This window comes from Mastomys coucha, unplaced genomic scaffold (genome assembly GCF_008632895.1).
Source record: "Mastomys coucha isolate ucsf_1 unplaced genomic scaffold, UCSF_Mcou_1 pScaffold5, whole genome shotgun sequence".
NCBI lineage: Eukaryota > Metazoa > Chordata > Mammalia > Rodentia > Muridae > Mastomys > Mastomys coucha.
In genome coordinates this window covers 93,741,627-93,761,573 of record NW_022196911.1, presented here as the reverse complement: position 1 = coordinate 93,761,573, position 19,947 = coordinate 93,741,627, and the positions used below count along the sequence as shown (strand labels likewise).

Here is a 19,947-nt window from a genome sequence, read left to right as displayed (position 1 = left end):
ATATATATATATATATATATATTTGCAAATATTCCAGCAGAAGACCTAGGCAGCCAGAATTTTGGAAGCCGGGACAGTAGCTTAGTTGGTAAAGGGCTTTGCCTAACAGGCAAGGACAAACCCCTGGGCTGAGTCCTCAGCAAGGCAAAACTCATCTGTCATCCCAGCACTTGGGAAGGGGAAGTAAAAGAGGATCTGGAATTCAAAAGTAACCTGGGCTATACAAGACACTGTTGCAAAAAATGAAAAAAAATCCACTTTGTAATTCATAGTGACATATGACTATAATCCCAGCACTTAGGAAGCTGAGGTAGTAGGAGGATTTTTTCTTTTCTTTTCTTTTCTTTTTTTTTTTTTTTTGAGACAGGGTTTCTCTGTGTAGCCTTGGCTGTCCTGGAACTCACTCTGTAGACCAGGCTGGCCTCGAACTCAGAGATCCTCCTGCCTCTGCCTCCCTCCCAAGTGCTGGGATTAAAGGCGTGCGCCACCACCGCCCGGCTAGTAGAAGGATTTTAAAAATGAAAGATAAAACTTGGCTAAAAGGAAGGGGACATCCCATCCATCAGCCTCCAGTTCTAGGCAGTCATATTCCAAACCAAAGCCAGGGAACTGGGTACAGCCAGAATGTAGCCCAATACTACAACACTGTAACTTACTTAAAATATTTTAAGAATTTTTTTTTTTTTTTTTTTTTTTTTTTGCAATTTGAGCAACGTGGTTGTATATTTCTCTTTAGAGACCTTTGTAGATGACAGTGTCCTGTCCCAATGTCAAAAGGCTGGACACACTGGCTTACAGGGCTCAGATTACTGGAGCTATACCTTCTGGACTTTGAGGCTGGCCAGCTCAGTCCACTGAAGTAAGTAGTACCTGAATATGAATGGACGGTCTTGTAGTGATGGCACAGTATTCTAAACTTTTAACAACAACAATAACAAAAACCTGAGGGTGGAAGTGGGGGGGAGGGCGGTGAGCACTGGAAGGACAGCTCAGTGCTTCAGAGAAAAAGCTTCTCTTCCAAAGGATCCTGGTTCCGTTCCCAGAACCCACGTGGTGGCTCTCTCAGTATTTTGTAACTCCAGTCCCAGGCGATCCGACACTACTTCTGGCCTCCTCAGACACCAGACACACACATGGTGCACAGACATCCATGTAGGCAAACATCCACACACATAAAATAAAACCAACAACAACAATAACAAAAAAATGCTCTTCACAGCTGCACAGACTTTGTTCCCTTTGAGGGTACACTCACAGAGCCCTTCATGGCAAGAAGTCCTCTGGAACTGGACATTCCAAAGCAACTGTCAGTGACAGAGCCCCTACCTAGCCTTGGTGACCTTCCCCACCTGTTTTTAGAAGCTGAGGGAGAAAGCGAGAGAAAGATGTGGCAAGATGTGGCAAGATTCGCAACAGCGTAGGTCACTGGATACAAAGTAAGTGTTCAATAAATATTTGTTAAATGAATGAGGTCACCCTGTTTCTCTTTCCTGCTCTAATCCCAGAAACCCTCTAGGGAGCAAACCTCCACCTCCTTCCTCAAACACCCTCCTCAGCACTCCATATTTATCCAGCAGATAGAGCACTCCAGCCAGGACTATGGATTGGGGACAGAGTGGCCTTCATTGGTGACAAGGTTTATCCACTTATGCCTTTGAGAGATAAGGCAGGAGAAAAGACTGAACATTAAGAACAGCTTATGCTCTAGCCAGGCTGCAGGCTGCATGCCATAGGGGACTGCAGGAAATGGGGCCAGTCTAAGTTGATTCTCCCCGACTGTAGAGAAGCCTTGGAAAGTTGGGTAGCAACCATGCCTATGGGATTGAACTTTGCCCATACCCTGGTCTCTGCCCAGCATTCTTCATGGTTCCAGTGCTAGCTTCAATGTGCCCGCAGGGCATGGAAGGAAGAGAAGAATACCTGGATTTTCCAGTCTGGGCGGGGGAGGGGTGTGGATGGCAGACGTCTCTCCAGGGCCACTTCCGCTAGGGGGAGTTCTAAAACCAGGAAGAAATCACCCACTCCCACTTCCCAGGGCAACCCTGACCTGAATATATCTTCTTCTAGCCGGGACAAGTTATCACACAAAATCCCCACCCCCTTCCCTGTGACACAGCGCTGAAGGTCTTTACAAGGCAAGTGATGGGAATGCTGGACAGAAAAGAGAGGAAAGGCCAGCTTTGACCACACTCCTTGCACTGTCCACCTCTAAGGCAATGACATCATCCATACCCACTGGTGACAGACAGGGAATACTGAGGCCCAGAACCATTCATAAAGTTGATGGGCACAGACCTGGGCCTAGGACCAAGTCTCCCACCCCCCAAGCTAGCAAATTCTCCCATCATTCATTGCCCCTCCCCATTCATTACTGGAGACCATAACGGAGCCCACTCGCTGGCCCAGGGCGCTGCAAATGCAGGACTCAAAATATCTGATCCTAGGGACGACAAAGACCCTCATGTAAAGACGGGGTTTCTTTTTTTTGGGGGGTGGTCTTCGTCTAGAAGTGCCAAGCACAAGTCCAGGGGCTGGTACAGTGACTGGGCAGGCCATTACCTTCCCTTAAGCTCCTCCTATCCTGGTACCTAGCCAAGCCCCAGGTCTCTATCCTCAGAAAAAAAGTTCAAATGTTTCAAAACCACAAGTCCCCACCTCCTGACCTGGACCGGGGCGGGTGTGTGGGGGCTGTCCAAAGGTGCCAAACCTAGCCCGGAGAGACAAAGTATCCAACAAAGTATCCATTTCCAACAAAACTAGATCGCCTCTTTCAGGCGCCTGCCTCCGTCCAGTTCAGCCATAAAGGTGGGAGTAGGTAAATTCAGACCTGGCTTAGAGAGCTAGATACAATGTATCTCTTAGGAGCCAAAAGGCTTCCCTGCAGAGGGGGACACAGAAAAGAGACGGGTTGCCTTAGACCTTTGGGGGTTCAGAGCAAGGCAGGAGGGTCCCACCTCAAACTGTACCGGAAACACCCAGATCTACTCTTCAGCCCCTCTTGCAAAAGTGTAATGGCAAACAGATGTTCGGGTCCAGCCTGGGCCGGGGGATGCGTTAGAGCCGCTTAGGGGCCAGCTAATTTCCAGAAGGCTACCCTCTCCCTCCTCTTAAAAAAAACCCTTTTCCTCTGCTTCCCTAGAACTCGGCCAATCCCACCCTCCATCGGAGAAAACAGCTCTGAAAAGTTAGCTCTTTGTTCTCTAAGCCGGTCTCCAGGCTGAGCACAATTTCAGATCTCCGAGAAGCGTCCTCCCCACTCCCCACCCCGCCCAGCTCCGACTGGGCAGCCGAGCACCCGGAGTGGCTTGCAATTTGAATTGGGGGTTGGGAAAGCTATGAAGGAGGTCTGCGGGTTCCCCAACCACGGAACCAGCAAGGAGGGGACCAGCAGGTCGTTCAAAAGAGGGGGTCTCGCAATGAGATCCCAGTGCTGCCCCTAAATCCCTTTCACCCCAATTGACACTCGCTAGACCAAGGACCCGACGCAGCTTCCAAGCCAGGAAGCCAGGCTACCAGCAGCCCAAGCCGGGCGGGTAGCGCTGGCCCCAGCCTCCGCCCCGCCCCCGCCGCCCCCTCCCCCAGCGCCCCGCGCTTCCGCCTACTTGGCGCTGGCCGCCGCGGGGAAAGGGAGCGGCCGTCTCCTCGCACACTCCCGGCCCGGGGGGCGGGACTGTACCCCTAACCTCCTGCACACACCCGGGGGAACCCGGTTCCCTGCTGCTCTCCCGCCCTTTCAGCCTCCCAACCCGGATGCACAGAGCCCATCCTTCTCCAGCGGTGGTTGCTCACCACCTCGCCCTGGACCTACCCTCCGGGGTTCCAGACTGGGGTCTGTCCCCACATCCCAAGTCTCCTCTCGCCTTCCTTCCCAGCTCTGGGGATCGCAGGGAAGAGCCCGTAAAAGACCCAGTCCCTCTTTCTTCCCCCGATCGAGAGCTGCACTAGCACTGGCTAGCTCGCGGCGCCCGGTACCCGAGCTCACCTTATCCAGACAGTTCACCTTCTCCGTGGGATACACGATCTTGCCGCACCGGGCACAGTTAGGGTTCATGGTTCCGGGGAAAGACTGGGGCGGGGACGCCGGTGCTCGCGCGCGTTCCCTTTTCCTTGGGCGAGCTCGTGGGAGGCGGCGGCTGCAACTGTGCAGGCGACGGCGACTGGAACTGGGGAACTGGCCTCCGCCTCCGCCCTCCTTCCCCTAATAAACACAGTGGGGAGGAGCGCACTGGCTGGGGCGGGGACGCGCCTCGGGCGCGGAAAGAGGCGCGCGCGACCGAGCGCGCTCCCCGGGCGACGTGGAGCTGCGTGGGGGCGGGTTCCAGGGAGGGCTGCGGGACGGAGGTGCACGTGCCCCTGGGCTCCCCGACCGAGGACAGCCCTTCCCGCGCCGGAGAAACAGACGCGACTGTGGCAGAGTCCGACTTCCCATGAAAGGGTCAACCCCACGCACCCGACGAGAGTGGGGAGAGGAGAGATTCTCCAGACGCATGGGTCCCCAGCATCAACCTGCGGGGAAACCACCCCCTGCCCCGCCCCGTCCCCCAGCTAGTTCCCTTCCCGCCCACATCCTCTCCCACGTTGGTACCTGTCCCTTTAGACTCAGCCCCTCCGGACGTTCACCCTCCCCGCGCCTCGGCGCTGCTGCTTTCCCGTGGGTTCTCCGGATCCAGGCATCCTCTGCTTTCAGCTTGGCCGCCTTTGCTCTTCCATTCTTTTCTCTTGCCCTCAGGCTACCTGCAACAGCCTCCCAATACTGAAAAGAGATTGCTACAAGCAGCGTGGCCGTGCGGGGGTATAGCTCAGTGGTAGAGCATTTGACTGCAGATCAAGAGGTCCCTGGTTCAAATCCGGGTGCCCCCTCAGAGTCTTTTCCTCCCTTCAATGACAAATAAAAATACGTTTCACCACAAATGTGATCCTGTTTCGACCCTGGGTTAAACCAGGTAAAAAGATAAAGGTTACTCCTCGTTTTAAACCTGGGCAGAAAAGCCTTCGTTTTGCCTCGTGCCAAGCAGAAGTTGCACGATCTCATTTGACTGGCGCCAGAGTCCTGGAGATTTCTGCCTATGGTAATGCTTGTGAATTTGAATTGGGTGGCTCCACGCTTTGGGTTCGGCAGCCAAGGTCACTTCCCCAGGTTGGCGGTATGTGTCCGGTGAGGGTAAGGATGGGTCAAAAAAGGGGAACTCGCGGACATAGCCTTCTCCAACCTAAGCTTTCTTTTCCCTACTCGTTTCATTCTGCATTCTTTGTTATTCTACATACATACGCTTCCTTGTTACTTGGTGAGGTGGACCGAGTAAAAGCGCTTCAAGAACGTGAAACTGGCCCATGAACACCCATCAGCTCCCTTCGGTCCAAAAGAACAAGACCCCAAAGCCAAGTAATATAAATGAATGCAGTGGTGTTCACACTTGTGCCTGCTCTAGAGTGACCTGGGGGGGGGGGGGGCTAATTAAAACATCCCCAGTTTCCCATTGTGGCGATCCCGAGGAAGGCCTTGGCGGATTTGTCAGGTAAATCATTCAGGGACCCAGGGACCGCTCTTTGAGGATCACTGGAGTGTTACCACAACGCTATCAAGTTTCAAATCCTCAACAGGGAACAGGTATCCAGCTGCTGAGTGTATGGCTTCAGGGTATCTGGTCTGGAAGAAATCTCTGTGAGCAGCGAAGCAAGGGCGGGCCCCCTCAGTTGGGTTTTGCCCAAAAAAAGGAAAAAGAAAAGAGACAGAGAAAGGCATGCTGCCTGGGCCAGGGTGTGGCTGTGATATTTTAAACACGGAATCTGGTTGTGTCATCCCAGGACCCCTGGGGAATATTCGCATGCCTTCCCTCCCAGTTCCCATTACTGTTCTCTGCTGAGCGGAACAAGGAAGGGGACAGCAGAGCTTCAGGGCAAAGCACAGAAATACCAGAGTAGCGAGTCTCCATTTCCTGACACTGGGCCTTGAACTTGTACTTGTTCAGGCCTCAAATTCTCAGAGAAGACACTCAGTTTTTATTATCTTTAGACTATCTTTTTTTTTTCCCCCAACAGAGCATCATGTAGCCCAGGCTGGCCTCAATTTTGATATATAGGCCAAGGCTACTCTTAAACTCTGATCCTCCTGCCTCCTTCCAAGTGCTGGGATTAACAGATCTGCAACAGTGCCTGTAATATATCTTAAAGTAGGCAAGCATATAAACATTGTTTCTGGATTCATCCCTAGCTTTTTGAGTCGGGATACAAACTGGGTAAAAAATGTTCCTTATTCCATACCTCACTTGCCATTGTGTTAGAGATGGCTTCATTCAAAGGGGGAACATTGGGATAGTTTGGATTTGGAAATAACTGAGTGGAGAAACTGAGGAAAAACATGTACACCAGCCCAGGGGGCACCCGGATTTGAACCGGGGACCTCTTGATCTGCAGTCAAATGCTCTACCACTGAGCTATACCCCCTCTGCTGGCAGAAGGCTACAAAATTCTTTTTACATAACTTGTTTGCTTTTTTTCACTGAAAAGTCTTTATTCATTTAAAATTAATAGCGTTTTGCTAAATTATATTGAATTGAAGCAATAAAAAGACATACATTTAAGATAAAAAAAAAAAAAAGAGGCAGAGGCAGGCAGATTTCTGAGTTCGAGGCCAGTCTGGTCTACAGAGTGAATTCCAGGACAGCCAAGGCTAAACAGAGAAACCCTGTCTCAAAAAAAACCAAAAAACAAAAAAATAAAAAAAAACACCAACAATTTGAAACCAAGAATTTAAATTACTAATTTGCAAAACTGTCCCCTGCTCTCGCCAGAATTAATCACCACCTTAATCAGACCCACCTCAATCAGAACATCCACTGGATGGCATTCCTAGCTTACATATTGTCAAAAATTTTCTCTTTAATTCATAGAGCACTATGTCACCCCATCAAGAGGCGGCACAAAGTTTTAACCAAAACACAGATTCTGGCTTGCTATGAGTTTAGTGTCCTAGAGACAGACTAGAAATAAAGGCATAGTGAATTAACAAGTAGATACTCAGCCGGGAGGTGGTGGTGCACGCCTTTAATCCCAGCACTTGGGAGGCAGAGGCAGGCAGATTTCTGAGTTCAAGGCCAGCCTGGTCTACAGAGTTAGTTCCAGGACAGCCAGGGCTGCACAGAGAAACTCTGTCTCGAAAAAACAAAACAAAGCAAAAAAACCAAATAGATACTCAGTGAAAATGAGAAACTACATATATACATACATACATATATACAAAATTATTTGTAATGGTGGGCTGAGACAGAATGTTAAGAGTTCAAGCCTAGCCTTGGCTAGATAGCAAAACCCTGCCAATATGTGAATATGCTAAAAGCAAGATTCTCAGGAAATTACCACAAGGACATTTCAAGTTGGATAGACATTCAAGGACAGGGATCTAGGCTGACCTCCAACTCAGAGATCAGCCTGTCTCCCAAGTGCTGGGATTAAAGAGGTCACCACCATTGCACCACTATTACACTCCTTCCTTCCTTTCTTCTTCCTTCCTCCCTTCCTCCCTTCCCTCCTCCCTTCCCTCCTTCCTTCCCTCCTTCCTTCCTTCCTTTGTCCCTTCCTTTCTCCCTCCCTTCCTTCCTTCCTTCCTCCCCCATCCCTTCCTCTCTTCCTCCCTCCCTTCTTTCCTCTCTTCCCTCCTTCCTTCCCTCCCTCCTTCCTTCCTTCCTCCCTTCTTCCCTTCCTCCCTTTCTCCCTTCCTTCCTTCCCCCTTCCTCCCTTCCTCCCTTCCTTTCTTCTTCTCTTCCTTCCTCCCTTCTTCCCTCCTTCTCTTCCCTACTTCTCTCTTTCCTTCCTTTCCTCCTTTCTTCCTTCCTTTCCTCCTTCCCTCCTTTCTTCCTCCCTTCCTCACTTCCCTCCTTCTTTCCTTCCCTCCTTTCTTCCTTCCTCCCTTTCTCCCTTCTTTCCTTCCCCCTTCCTTCCTTCCTTCTTCCCTTCCTTCCTTCCTCCCTTCCTTCCTCCCTTCCTTCCTTCCCTCCTTCCTCCCTTCTTTCCTTCCCTCCTTCCTTCCTTCCTCCCTTCCTTCTTCCTCCTCCACAGAAACAGCCTCACTAGTTAGCCACCAAAGCCTGGGAAAATTCACATTCACCAGAGGAGTACCCCAGATCAGCATCCAGTACCAACATGAGCTGACGGGGAATCAAACTCAGGAGTTCAGCATCACTTTTCCACCCTGAGCTACACAGAGAGGAGACATTGGGTAGAATTTGAGGCAGATGTTGAGAATACAGTTAGAGTTCATTTGGAAGGTCTGGTCCAAAAGTACAATTCTGGTCATTTCCACTACATAGATGCTACTCTACTTGATAAGAAAGCTGTTATCTCAGAAGGCTGCTGAGTTTGACTCAATCAGAAGATTGGCTTAACTTCTGTAGGTCACTTGAAATTGGCAAGCTGTTTGAATTTCTTTTTCTTTTCTTTATTTCTTTTTAGATTTTTTTTTTCAAGGTAGAGTTTCTCTATTGTAGCCCTGGCTGTACTGGAACTCTGTAGACCCAGTCTGACCTCCGACTCACAGAGATTCACCTGCATCAGCCTCCAGAGTACCGGGATTAAAGGCATGTGCCACCATACCTGGCTGCTGTGTTTATTTCTAACACATAGCATATGCTGGCAAATCTACCAGTAGGTCCTGTTTACCAGCACAGCACAGCACAGCACAGCACAGCACAGCACAGCACAGCATCTGTTTTCTGCAGAAAGGAACTGGCAAGCTCTTCAGCTGAATGAGGGAAGAGGAAGGGGAAGATCTTGGAAGAGGAAAGAGTGTAGCAGACACAAGACAGGAGAAACTGTGGTGTGATCGTGCTGGAAAAGAAAAAGGTGAACATACTTGGGTGAAAGAGGTATAGGGATGCTAGATAAAACATTTAGAAATAGGGAGATTGGCACAGACAAGTGTCCTTCCGCAACAATCTCAGCCACTAGGTGTGATTGTGGAATGATATTATAACTCAAGTTACTTGGCCTCTAGATTGACAAGGAAGTACAACCTAATGCTCGAGGTGAACCAGATAGTGCGCCAAGCAAGGATTTTGGAGGACACAAAGAACACAGTGTAATCCCTGTGCTCAAGAAACACACAGTCCACACAGAGGTAAGGTGGGCCAGACGGCTTAGCAGGTGCTTTCCATGAAACCTGAGGACTTGAATGCAATCCCTAGGAGCCACATAGTGCAAGGAAAATTTCAGTTCCTGTAAGTTGTCCTCAGACTTAGACACACCCACACACCCACACACACACACACACACACACACACACACACCTCTTCTCTCTCTCTCAATATACTTTAAAATAGTGAACATATCTGGAGAGGTGGCTCAGCTGTTAAGAGCACTGACTGCTCTTCCAGAGGTCCTGAGTTCAATTCCCAGAAAGCACATGGTGGCTGACAACCATCTGTAATGGGATCTGATGCCCTCTTCTGGTGTGTCTGAAGACAGCAACAGTGCATTCACATACATTAAATTAAAAAAAAAAAAAAAAAAGATACATGTTCCAAGTAAGAAGTACTCACAACCAAAATGCAGAGAGAACATCTAAGACAGGTCTTTGATGATGAGCCCAAGGCTTTGTCCTGGGAGTTGAACTCAGAGCTGTGAGACATGCTAGGCCAGTGCTCTCATAGGCTGTTACTCAGAAAAGTGCAATCTTCACCCTGACACAAGGAAACTTCTCTTTGCAACTGAGACCATTACAGAAAACACCACCAATCAAAAGGCAGCATTGTGGAACCCAGTGCCAATGGATATGTGCCCCAAACCCTCCTGCACCTAAACCTCAGACAGCATTGCAGAAGAGAAGATAGATGGAAAGATTGTAAGAGCCGGAGGAGTAGGGGGTTTGCTGTGAGCTTGTGTCTCCTAGCAACATCAGAAGTGATACCCATAAAGTCTCACCGATATGACCACTCAAATGTGAGCTGAGCAAGGATACCAGCAAATACGCCAAACTGAGCATGGAAAACCACTCAAGACCTCAACCATACAAAGAGAACTACAGGCAACTGAGTGAAACTGGAGGTGGGAGGGCGTTGAGCTCCCCAGGGATGAGCAAATGAATCGGTTGTCCAGTTCAAAATGGTAAGCCTAAAAACATGGGTGCATTTTATGGATTGGACACAACAGTTTATATTTAGGAACTTAAAATGTATCTACAAGTATACATATGCTTGCAATAATAATGGAAAAAGAAGCAAAAGAGTTTGAAAGAGAGCAGGGAGGGTGTAGGAGAAGGTTAGGAGTGAAGGAAAGGAAGGAAGGTTGTAACTAAGTAACAATCTCAAAACTAAACAAATACACAAAACATTGCTGCGAAACTGAGGTTTGAGGTGCACAGCAGCAATGCCTGCACTTGGAAGCCAAAGCACCAAGAGTTCAAGTTCAGAGAGTTTAAAGCTAACCTGTAATACATAAGGACCCTGTCTAGAAAAAAAAGGGGGGGTCTATACGTCTTTAATTCTAGCAATTTCAAGAGGCAGAGGCTGGCAGATCTCTGTGGGGGCCAGCCTGGGCTACATAGAGTTTCAGGCCAGCTAGAAATGCACAGTGAATCCTTGTCTCAAAAAAAAAAAAAAGTAAAATAATAAACTGGACAGTGGTAGTACATGCTTTTGATCCCAGCATTTGGGAGGCAGAGGCAGGCAGATCTCTGAATTCAAGGCCAGCCTGGTCTATAGAGAGAGTCCCCAGGACAGCCACAGCTACACAGAGAAATCCTATCTTGAAAACAAACAAACAAACAAAAAAAAACAAAAAAAAGAAATATTTTACTATTTAGGAGGAAGATATTGACTTCCTAAAGAGCTAACACATCACCTGAGGTTTCAGCAAAAAAGCTGCTCCTGCATTAAACATTCGAAGATTGCTGATTAGATATTAATGCTAATGGACAGTTGGAATGTTGCAGGTCACAGCCAAATTCTGCTCAGCTATCTTATTCTCTAAGTAGCCACTCATTGTGGCTGTCTATGAATGACCACACATCCTTGTGACTATTAGATAAACCCCTGTGGAATGCAGGGACAGACCCCACCAATCGAAGGCTAAGAATGTCATCAGGAAACTTTCCAGATCTTTTCAAAGAGGCTTCCCTCTTCGATGGAACCTATCTACCAGGGATTTTCACCAATCTCTTTTAAAAATATTAGAACCAGACATGATGGCACATGCCTGTAATTCTGGAACAACAAAACAAACATATCCCTCTCCAAAAAAAAGTCTTGATTTATACCTTTACTTTGTTCTATTTCTATAAAACTTTTACAGATTTGCCATCATATTAAATACATCATACATGGCAATGAGAATAAACTGAATCTGTTCTCTGGCCATGGTCACTTGTGTTTGTCTCCTGAATAAACTCTTATTCCTTTTAGGTCAGAATGATGTTGGCTTTTTTCACAGTTCAGTTATGGTGCTCAAGGTGGAGCCCCAAGGACAGTTGCATTTTCCTTTCTTCCTTCTCATCCACTCATCTTCCTTCTAATGCTTGGAAATAGTTTCCCTAGTAGCCACTAAAGCCTGGGGAAATCCACCATTCACCAGAGGAGTACCGCAGAGCAGCACCCAGTACCAGTGTGGTCTCCCAGTGTCCAGCGTGGTCTCCCAGTGTCCAGCGTGGTCTCCCAGTGTCCAGTGTGGTCTCCCAGTGTCCAGCGTTGATTCCCAGTGTCCAGCATGGATTCCCAGTGTCCAGCGTGGTCTTCCAGTGTCCAGTGTGCTCTCCCAGTGTCCAGCGTGGATTCCCAGTGTCCAGCATGGTCTCCCAGTGTCCAGCGTGGATTCCCAGTGTCCAGCGTGGTCTCCCAGTGTGCAGCGTGGGTTCCTAGTGTCCAGCGTTGATTCCCAGTGTCCAGCATGGATTCCCAGTGTCCAGAGTGGTCTCCCAGTGTCCAGCGTGGATTTCCAGTGTCCAGCGTGGTCTCCCAGTGTCCAGCGTGGTCTCCCAGTGTCCAGCGTGGGTTCCTAGTGTCCAGCGTGGATTCCCAGTGTCCAGCATGGATTCCCAGTGTCCATCATGGTCTCCCAGTGTCCAGCGTGCATTCCCAGTGACCAGTGTGGTCTCCCAGTGTCCAGCGTGGATTTCTGGTGTCCAGCGTGCTCTCCCAGTGTCCAGCATGGTCTCCCAGTGTCCAGCGTGGGTTCCTAGTGTCCAGCGTGGATTCCCAGTGTCCAGCATGGATTCCCAGTGTCCAGCATGGTCTCCCAGTGTCCAGCGTGCTCTCCCAGTGTCCAGCATGCATTCCCAGTGTCCAGCATGGTCTCCCATTGTCCAGCATGGTCTCCCAGTGTCCAGCGTGCATTCCCAGTGACCAGTGTGGTCTCCCAGTGTCTAGTGTGGTCTCCCAGTGTTCAGCATGCTCTCCCAGTGTCCAGCGTGCTCTCCCAGTGTCCAGCGTGCATTCCCAGTGACCAGCATGGTCTCCCAGTGTCCAGCGTGCTCTCCCAGTGTCTAGCGTGCATTCCCAGTGTCCAGCATGGTCTCCCAGTGTCCAGCGTGGTCTCCCAGTGTCCAGCGTGGTCTCCCAGTGTCCAGCAGCAGGCACTGTCTTAGGAAGATGCTCTTTCCAGGGCATCGGCTGAGGGGCTGTCTTCTGGTTCTGAGATGATGGTGTAGGATGTACTGGATGCCTTTTCTTCAACTTTGGCTGAAGGTATCCTTTCTGTATGACAGCATCCTGGGTGTCTGACCTTTCTGCTTGTACAGACTTTTTCTCTCACCGCTCCTCCACTATCTAAGTCAATAAAGGAAGAAATGTTTGGAGAAACACAGCTACTTGGGGCTCAAGATGGTCTTATGTTTAATAAATATGCTAACTCAACAGGCAAGTATTTTTAAAAAACAGAGCTACGTAGGGGTGGGTAGCACTCACCTTTAGTCTCAGCACTTGGGAGACAGAGGCAGTAGGATCTCTGACTTCAAGGCTAGCCTGGTCTACAGAGTGAGTTCTAGGAGAGCCAGGGCTACACAGAGAAACCCTGCCTCGAAAATAAATAAATAAATAAATAAATAAATAAATAAATAAATAAGGAAATCTAACAAAAGACAATTTGGCTCTACACTTTCCTTAATGGGGAACATTTAATGTCAATAAACTGGGTGCTAAGTATTTTGGGTTTTGGTCTTGTACACTACACTTAAAGTCCTAGGCAACAGAGTTTTTTTACAAAATCATCTACGGAGACTGGAAAGATGATTCATCAATTAAAAGCTCTTTGTTGCCATTTTAGGGGGCCCAAACTCAGTCCCAGTATCCACATAGTGACTCATAACCATCTGTAACTCCAATTCAGGGCTCTGATGCCTCTCCTACCAGGCATCCATGTGGTACATATACATGCAAAAAACACTGATAGAGGGCTGGTGAGATGGTTCAGTGGGTAAGAACACTGACTGTTCTTCTAGAATGATCCTAAGTTCAAGTAATGAGATCTGACTCCCTCTTCTGGTGAGTCTAAAGACAGCTACAGTGAATTACACTGGAGCTAGCCGGGTCAGAGTTCAATTCCCAGCAGCCACACACATGATAGCTCACGGTCATCTGTACAGCTACAGTGTACTCATACACATAAAAAATAAATAAAATAAATCTTTAAAAAAAAAAAAAAAGAAGAAGAAGAGGGCTTCAGTTCTCATTACCCGATGGTTGTGAGCCACCATGTGGTTGCTGGGATCCAAACTTAGGACCTTAGGAAGAGCAGTCAGTGCTCTTACCCGCTGAGCCATCTCACCAGTCCTAAAGCCCTCTTCTGAGACATCTGAAGACAGCTACTGTGTATTTATTCATAATAATTAATAAATCTTTAAGAAAACACTGGTAGAAATAAATACATCTAAATATTGTTTTTGTTGTTTTGTTTGATCAAAGCCAGTCTTTTGCTACGTTGTGTGTTCCTTTCTCCACTGTTCTCCACCCCTTTTCTTTCACCCTTTCAACCCCCTAACACTAGATAAAAGAGAAAAAAAAAAAAAAAAGGATAGGGAGGGAAGGAAAGAAATCTCTGAGTAAAGTCAGAGGTCAAAAAGGAATGACATAGGGCTGGGCAGTGGTGGCGCACGCCTTTAGTCCCAGCACTTGGGAGGCAGAGGCAGGTGGATTTTTGAGTTCAAGTCCAGCCTGGTCTACACAGTGAATTCCAGGACAGCCAAGGCTACACAAAGACACCCTGTCTCGAAAAACCAAAAAAAAAAAAAAAAAAAAAAAAAAAAATAGGGATGACATTATCATTAGACCATTAGACTACTTCCTGCTGATTAATGATCTCAAGTTCCTTGGGGAAAGTTTGATGTTTTCCTTTTAGGTTTATTTATTTATATGAGTACACTGTAGCTGTCTTCAGACATGCCGAAGAGGTCATGAGATGGTTGTGAGCCACCAGATGTGGATGCTAGCAACTGAACTTGGGTCCCTTGGGAGAGCAGCAAGAAATCCTAACCACTGAGCCATCTCTCCAATCCCAATGTTTATAGTTCTTAAATCAATTAATATTTATTTATTTACTTATCCTTTTTTCTTTCTAGACAGGGTCTTACTGTGTGGCTTTGGCTGTTCCTAGAACTCACTGCAAAGGCCAGACTGTCCTGGAAGTCGCAGAGATCCGCCTGCCTCTGCCTCCCAAGTGCTGGAATTAAAGGTGTGCTTGGGCCAGGCAGTGGTGGCACGTGCCTTTGATCCCAGCACTCGGGAGGCAGAGGCAGGCGGATTTCTGAGTTCGAGGCCAGCCTGGTCTACAGAGTGAGTTCCAGGACAGCCAGGGCTACACAGAGAAATTCTGTCTCGAAAAACAAAAACAAAACAAACAAAAAAAAGGTGTGCTTGGCATTATCTATTTTTTTTTTAAATTGTCTAAATAGGGGCTGGTGAGATGGCTCAGCGATTAAGAGCACTGGCTTCTTGCTCTTTCAGAGGTCCTGAGTTCAATTCCCAGCAACCACATTGTGTCTCACAACTATTTGTAATGGGATCCGATGCCATCTTCTGATGTGTCTGAAGACAGCTACAGTGTACTTATATAAATGAAATGAATAAATTTTTTAAAAAATTGTCTAAATATAATGTATTTGGTAAGTTTTTTTTTTGGTATATTCCTAGTTCATGAAAAACAATGCTAGCCACCACACCCTGCAAAAATCTAGTTTTTAGGCAGTGGTGGAGCATGCCTTTAATCCTAGCACAAACAAACAAACAAACGAATGAATGAACGATTTCAACCAATTGGATTATTATTGCTTCTATCAGCAATATCACTAAAAATGTTGAATGGCAGAGTAGTGCTGGTGCACGCCTTTAATCCCAGCATTCAAGGGGTAGAGACAAGCAGATTTCTGAGTTTGAGGCCAGCCTGATCTGCAGAGTGGGTTCCAGGACAGTCAGGGTTACACAGAGAAACCCTGTCTCGAAAAACTAAAATAATGATGATGATGATGGTGGTGGTGGTGGTGGTGGTGATGGTGATGACAATACAGAGATAGGTAGATCCCTGGGGCTCACTGGCTAGACATAGACAGTCTAGTTGGTAACCTCCAGGCCAATAAAAGAGTCTGTCTTGGGCTCATGAGATGACTTGTCTGGTAAAAGCATCTACTGCTCAAGCCTAGGGACCTGAGTTTGATCCCTGAAACCTACATAGGAAAGGAGAGAACTAATTCAAGTTGTCCTCTGACCTCCCATACACCTGCCTAGGACCTCCAATGCCAGGATCCCCCAATAGGGAAATAAGTAAGTAAACAAACCAACAAATAGAAAGTGTTGGGGGCTGGAGAATTGGCTCAATATCTAAGACCTGGGGCTCTTGTAGAACTTTAGTTCCGGTGGATCTGATGCCCTCTTCTGGTCTCTAAGGGGCATGCATGTGGTGCTTCTACACACATAGAGAAAACATTCATATACATAAAATACAAAAATAAATAACTAAGCAAATAAGTAGGAAGTAAGTCAGGTCTGCTGAGGTTCTTTGTGCTGAGAGCATCTGGGCTCGGGGTTTTGGATTTTCCTGGTGGGATGGAGAAGCCAAGGCATGTGGAGAAAATCAAGAAGCAGTTATATATGTTCATTAAGTACAGAGTGACGGTGACAAAGTGAAAAGAGCAAGGCACGGAGGAAATCCTGAAAATAGAAATATCACAAAATCTAGCCATTTTCTCAACCGTCCACAGGTGTCTGCCCTGCTTGGGAAGGAAGATGAAGAAGCAGGCATTATTTGGTCAGAATTGAAATAAAAGAATAGGAAAACAAGCTGGGCAGTGGTGGTGCATGCCTTTAACTCCAGCACTTGGGAGGCAGAGGCAGGAGGATTTCTGAGTTTGAGGCCAGCCTGGTCTACAGAGTGAGTTCCAGGACAACCAGGGCTACACAGAGAAACCCTGTCTCAAAAACCAAAAAAAAAAAAAAAAAAAAAAAAAAAAAAAAAAAAGGAAGACAAAATCAGGTTACAGAATACATTATTTTTATTTTGATGAAAATCCTTACTTAGAAAATAAAGGCCAGATAGTGGTGGCGCGTGACTTTAATTCCAGTACTAGGGAAGTAGAGTCAGACAGTTCTCTGAATTGGAGGCCAGCCAGGTCTAAAGAGGGAGTACAGTCAGGGCTACATGGAGAAACCTGGTCTCAAATAAATAAATAAAAACCCAATAAAGGACTTCATTCAGATAAAAGTGGTGATTTATCTTCAAAGTCCCGTGGGAAAAAAAATCTGGGAAGGATTTTTTCACAAAACGCTGAAGTCAATCACAGAATAAAGCCAGGAGGAAGGGGCTGCATGAGGAGCCAGAGGACTTCTTTACCTGGGTCACTGGCCCATTCTATACAGATGCAGATTAGTTAGGAATTCATCAAAGGTGGTATTTGACAACCAAACGAGTTGGCTGTGCTGCCCAGTTTTATGTCAACTTGATACAAGCTAAGTCATCAGAGAGAAGGCATGGAAATTAAGAAAACCTCTTTGTAAGATCAGGCTGTGGACATTTTCTTAGTGGCTGACGGGGGAGGGCCCAGCCCATTGTGGGAGGTGCTGTCTCTGGGCTGGTGGTCTGGGTTCTATAAGAAAGCAGGCCGAGCTCCTGCCTCCAGGTTCCTGCCCTGACCTCCTCCAGTGATGAACAGTGCTGTGGAAGTGTCAGCCAAATAAACCCTCTCCTCCCCAGGTTGCTTTTGGTCATGGTGTTTCTTCATAGCAATAGAAACTCTAAGACTGTGGTACACACTTTTAATCCCAGCTCTCAAGCGCTGGGTAGAGGCAAGTGCATCTCTGAGAGTTCAAGGTTATCCACCCTGGTTTACATAGCCAAAGCTACAGGAAAACTCTGTATCAAAAAATAGTGACATTTGGCCAAAACAATGCTATTTGGTTCCTGATACAGATGATAAAGAAGAAGAAGGGGAAGATGATGATAATGATGGAGAGGAATTAGAAGACATTGGTGAAGAAGGGATAAAGGTGATGAAAGGGTGATGATGAGAAGGAGGAAGGAGAGGTGAACAAAAGAGAAGTTGGCTAATGCTAAAGAATACTGTTGGAGCCGGGCGGTGGTGGCGCACGCCTTTAGTCCCAGCACTTGGGAGGCAGAGGCAGGTGGATTTCTGAGTTCGAAGCCAACCTAGTCTACAGAGTGAGTTCCAGGACATCCAGGGCTACACAGAGAAACCCTGTCTCAAACAAACAAACAAACAAACAAAAAGAATACTGTTGTATTCCAGCCTCTGCTTAATTTTTTTCTCTTTCCTCTTTAATTTTCTCTAGTCTGGGGAGCAAGTCACAGTCATTGGTCCTCAACTTACTCTGGAGAAAATACCTTAGACAATACCTTGTTCTCGGCCAGCCAGGGCTACACAATGAGACCTTGCCAAAAAAGGAGAAGAAGAAGAAGAAGGAGAAGGAGAAGGAGATGAAGGAGGAGAATGAGAAGAGAAAGAGAGAGAGAGAGAGAGAGAGAGAGAGAGAGAGAGAGAGAGAGAGAGAGAGAGAAAGAAAGAAAGAAAGAAAGAGAGAGAGAGAAAGAAAAGTTAAAAAAGAATATAAGCTGAGTATGGTGGCACAGGTCTATAATTCCAACTACTCTGAAGGCTGAAACAGGATGATCACAAGTTCAAGTCCTGCCTAGGTCACAGAGTGAGTTCAAGACCATATGGGCAGCTTGTGAAGCAAATTCATTAATTCCGTGTCTGTGGTAGTCAGTAGAAAACAGCATCAAGTACACAAATATAAGGTATAAAACTGAAGCCGGGCAGTGGTGGTGCATGTCTTTAATCCCAGCACTTAGAAGACAAAGGCAGGCAGATTTCTAAATTCAAGGCCAGCCTGGTCTACAGAGTGAGTTCCAGGACAGCCATGGCTACACAGAGAAACCCTGTCTGGAAAAGAAAAAAAAAAAAAAAAAAAAAAGGAAAGAAAGAAAGAAAAGGAAAAAAAAGGTGTAAAACTGAAACACGTAACCAGGGACCCTGGGTAAGGTGGTGTTGCCAGTGTTGCTGGAATGGGAGGTATAAGAGATGGGGTTGCTGGAGAGATGGCTCAGTGGTTAAAAGCACTGACTGCTCTTCCAGAGATCCTGAGTTCAATTCCCAGCAACCACATGGTGACTCACAACCATCTATAATGAGATCCGAAGCCATCTTCTGGTGTGTCTGAAGACAGCTACAGTGTACTCACATACATAAAATAAATAAATATTAACCCTCCCAGAGAGAGAGAGAGAGAGAGAGAGAGAGAGAGAGAGAGAGAGAGAGAGAGAGAGAGATGGATGAGGTTAGTGAGGGACAAGTAGCTGTGTGAAAGAGACTGCAATGCTGAGGGTAGGAGCTCTGGCAGTTTGAATGAGACTGAGCCACAAAGGCTTATATATTTGAATGTTGAGTTCCTGGTTGGTGAAACTATCTTGGGAAGGATTAGGAGGTGTGGCCTTATTGGAGGAGTGTATCAATGGGGGGTGGGCTGAGAGATTCCAAAAGATCAGGCAAGGCCTAGTCTCTTGTTCTGTGCTTCCAATCTGTGGTCAGATGTGAACTCTCATCTAGTGCAGGTTCTTTTTTTTCTCTCTTGATTTTTCGAGACAGGGTCTCTGTGTAGCCCTAGCTATCCTGGAACTCACTCTGTAGACCAGACTGGCCTCGAACTCAGAAATCTGCCTGCCTCTGCCTCCCAAGTGCTGGGATTAAAGGCTTGCACCACCACTGCCCGGCTGGTGCAGGTTCTTATGCTTGCCTGCCTACTTGCTGCCATGCTCCCTGCCATGATGGTCATGGACTAACTTTTGATCCACAAGCAAGCCCCTACTTAAATTCTTTCTTTTGTAAGTAACCTTGCTCATGGTGCCTCTTCACAGCAGTTGAACGGACTGAGATAGGAGCTTAAATTTTACTCTATAAAACCCAGAGGGGCCAGCACAGAGTCTTAAAGCAATGGAGGCTGTGGTTAAACCACTTAGAAGCTGCTGCAGTAGCATTAAATTAAATCAAAGGCAGACAGTGGGATGCCTGGCTTAACAGTTCAGGAAGAGTCAGTTCTACAGACCTTGGTCATTAAATCTGGGGGCCTGAGAAAGAGAAGAATATAACGTGTCACTTTTTTCTAGTTGGGACACTGGTTGGAGCTGTAACCAAAAAGACTGTCCCTAACAGAGACAGAGATACAGAGCCACCCTCTCAAGTTCTCTGTGTTGGTTTGTCAGTTCATGGCAATGCCATCTTCTCAAGACACAGCTTAGCTCTTCTCTGTTTCTCTTTTATTTCTTGTTTTGCTTTTCTTTTTCTTTCTTTAGTTTTGCTTTGCTTTTTTAGACAAGGTTTCTCTGTGTAGCTCTTGCTTTCCTGGAGCATCCAAGACCAGGCTGGCCTTGAACTCACAGAGATACCCCTGCCTCTGCCTCGGGAGTGCTGTTAAAGGCATGTACCACCACTGCCCACTACAGACAGAGTGGCTTTTTTTTTTT

General features: G+C 47.1%; 1 protein-coding gene and 2 non-coding genes across 3 annotated transcripts in view; 1 reads left to right on the top strand and 2 right to left on the bottom strand.

The window, feature by feature from the left end:
• Lasp1 (LIM and SH3 protein 1) overlaps positions 1 to 4,710 on the bottom strand; it is a 42,886-nt gene extending 38,176 nt beyond the window's left edge. Inside the window, exons 1-2 of the mRNA XM_031351254.1 lie at positions 4,586 to 4,710; positions 3,983 to 4,198 (exon numbers count right to left, since the gene is read on the bottom strand). Of these exons, the coding sequence (XP_031207114.1) occupies positions 3,983 to 4,051 (69 nt within the window). The 5' untranslated portion in view covers positions 4,052 to 4,198; positions 4,586 to 4,710. The remainder of the gene's footprint in view (positions 1 to 3,982; positions 4,199 to 4,585) is intronic.
• Positions 4,711 to 4,788: 78 nt separating this feature from the next.
• Trnac-gca lies at positions 4,789 to 4,860 on the top strand. The gene has a single exon. It is a non-coding gene; the product is annotated as a tRNA-Cys (tRNA).
• A 1,512-nt stretch (positions 4,861 to 6,372) lies between these two features.
• Positions 6,373 to 6,444, bottom strand: Trnac-gca. Its single transcript has one exon. It is a non-coding gene; the product is annotated as a tRNA-Cys (tRNA).
• Positions 6,445 to 19,947: the final 13,503 nt, after the last annotated feature.